The 1671-nt window shown below is 44.3% G+C and overlaps 1 protein-coding gene across 1 annotated transcript; it reads right to left on the reverse strand.

Moving 5' to 3' along the window:
* Window positions 1-828: 828 nt before the first annotated feature.
* On the reverse strand, window positions 829-1664 carry LOC112158863 (MAGUK p55 subfamily member 3-like). Its single transcript, XM_024292508.2, has 3 exons — window positions 1595-1664; window positions 1385-1522; window positions 829-1303 (listed from the first exon to the last, which is right to left on the reverse strand). Exons 1-3 carry the CDS (start codon window positions 1646-1648, stop codon window positions 1136-1138), a joined length of 360 nt encoding a protein of 119 aa, XP_024148276.1. The 5' UTR covers window positions 1649-1664; the 3' UTR covers window positions 829-1135.
* Between the last annotated feature and the right edge of the window lie 7 nt (window positions 1665-1671).

The following is a 1671-nucleotide window of genomic DNA, read 5'->3' on the forward strand; positions in this document are numbered from 1 at the left end:
TAAAAAAAGGCCACATGTAAATTTGCGATTAATCGCGAGTTAACTATGGACAATGCGATTAATTGCGATTAAAAATTTTAATCGCCTGACAGCTGTAGTTGATACATAATTGTTCAAGCTACTTCACAGAAGTACTCTGTTTAAGAGTTAAATGATAAAAGAGGGTTAAGGAAATAAAAATATAGAACAACCTCAATCTGGTTATTCATCTTGTTCATTTTTTAATTGTATTACAAAAGTATCAGATTAGGAGTCAGTATTGGCTTATGATCAAAAAACTTGGAATCGGATCGGGCCGTCCCGACTATAGAGCATAGCTTCCTATAGTTTCATGCTAAAATGTTATTTACTCTGCAGCAGTAATAAACTCACACTCTTTCACAACAACAGAAGTTACTTTTGCAACAATCAGACTCGGCTTCATGCTGGGTTCCTTTTCTTTGACTTCCGGAACTTTCTGTTCAAGAAACAAACTTCTGGCAGAAACGGGTTTCTATGTGTATTTAAAACAAACCAACAAACCTTGTTTGACAGAAAAAAAGCCATTCATCAATGTTAGCTTGGACAAAAGAACTCAATAAATGAGCAGGAAATCAGAGCTGAGACCCCAAACTGAACTCTTCAGTTCTATCTTCCGTTTGTGGAGCTGCTTTCCTTTTTGAAGAACATGACTTATTCATGGAAGGGAAGTGCAGACCTTTGCCTGCTCCTGCAGAGATCCACGGTGAAGCAGCAGGAGATCTCAACAACACGCAGGTGGAAACCAAATAACTTCAGCTAGCAGGCTTTGATAAAAAAAGAGGCTAAAATGTTAAGGTGGAACTGCAGAAATAGTTCTACTGTTTTCCTTAAGGAAGCAGTTTAACCTTAAAGCTGAGGGCGCCGCTCCACACGGCACACTTTGGTTTCAAAGTGGTTAAAGAAGATTTACAGAAGAAAGCGATATGATTTCAGTGAGACAAACTGAAGCACTAAGCAGGAGAGATGACGTGGATCAATGCAGATCAGATTACTGACTGTGCTGTACAGCTTTGCTCACACTGCTGCAAACCCTTAACCACATTCTAGATCAGATGGAAGCACGCTGAGTGACTCGGAGCTGTAAGACAGGAGCGGTTTCGCACTATGAGTCATGCTAAAGCTCCACAAATCTGTGGCTCCTTTTACTTTGAAAAATTCCTGCAAGAAAACACGCAGTTTTGCAGTTGAAGAATAACTCACCGCTTCGGTCAGCTGCACCTCCTCTCATGATGCGAGCCACGATGACGGCCCCAGACGCCTCATCGCGCCTGATGGTGGCTCCCTGAAGCACAGAGATGTTAGATTACTGATTGTTCTTTGGTCCGCTCCTCCTGTGAGCTCTGGTGTTGTCATGTCTGCTCACCAGAGGCTCCTTGTTCTTCACCAGTCTGACGATCTTCACAGACTCCTCTTCCAGCTCGTCTTCAAAGTCATCGGGCAGCGGCGGCAGAACGGGGTCAAAGTTCTTCTGCGCCACGGTGTCGTGCACCGAGAGGACGGCCTGAAGACGGAAACCAGACGTGTTGATGCTCAGCTGCTGAGAACGTACAGCAGGTAAAGCTCTGTAGTTCACCTTCAGGTGTGGAGACGTCAGGAGGTGCAGAAGCTCCTTCTCGTCGGAGCTCATCGGTCCACTCTGCAGCTCCTCTG

This window comes from Oryzias melastigma, linkage group LG23, assembly GCF_002922805.2.
Source record: "Oryzias melastigma strain HK-1 linkage group LG23, ASM292280v2, whole genome shotgun sequence".
NCBI lineage: Eukaryota > Metazoa > Chordata > Actinopteri > Beloniformes > Adrianichthyidae > Oryzias > Oryzias melastigma.

Bases quoted from the DNA above. Each gene is read 5' to 3' on its own strand.
- LOC112158863 (XM_024292508.2), bottom strand. From the start codon at position 1,648: ATGAGCTCCGACGAGAAGGAGCTTCTGCACCTCCTGACGTCTCCACAC. The intron at 1,523-1,594 runs GTGAACTACAGA...TTCCGTCTTCAG, and splicing joins TGACGTCTCCACACCTGAAG to GCCGTCCTCTCGGTGCACGA. The intron at 1,304-1,384 runs GTGAGCAGACAT...TCTGTGCTTCAG, and splicing joins TGAAGAACAAGGAGCCTCTG to GGAGCCACCATCAGGCGCGA.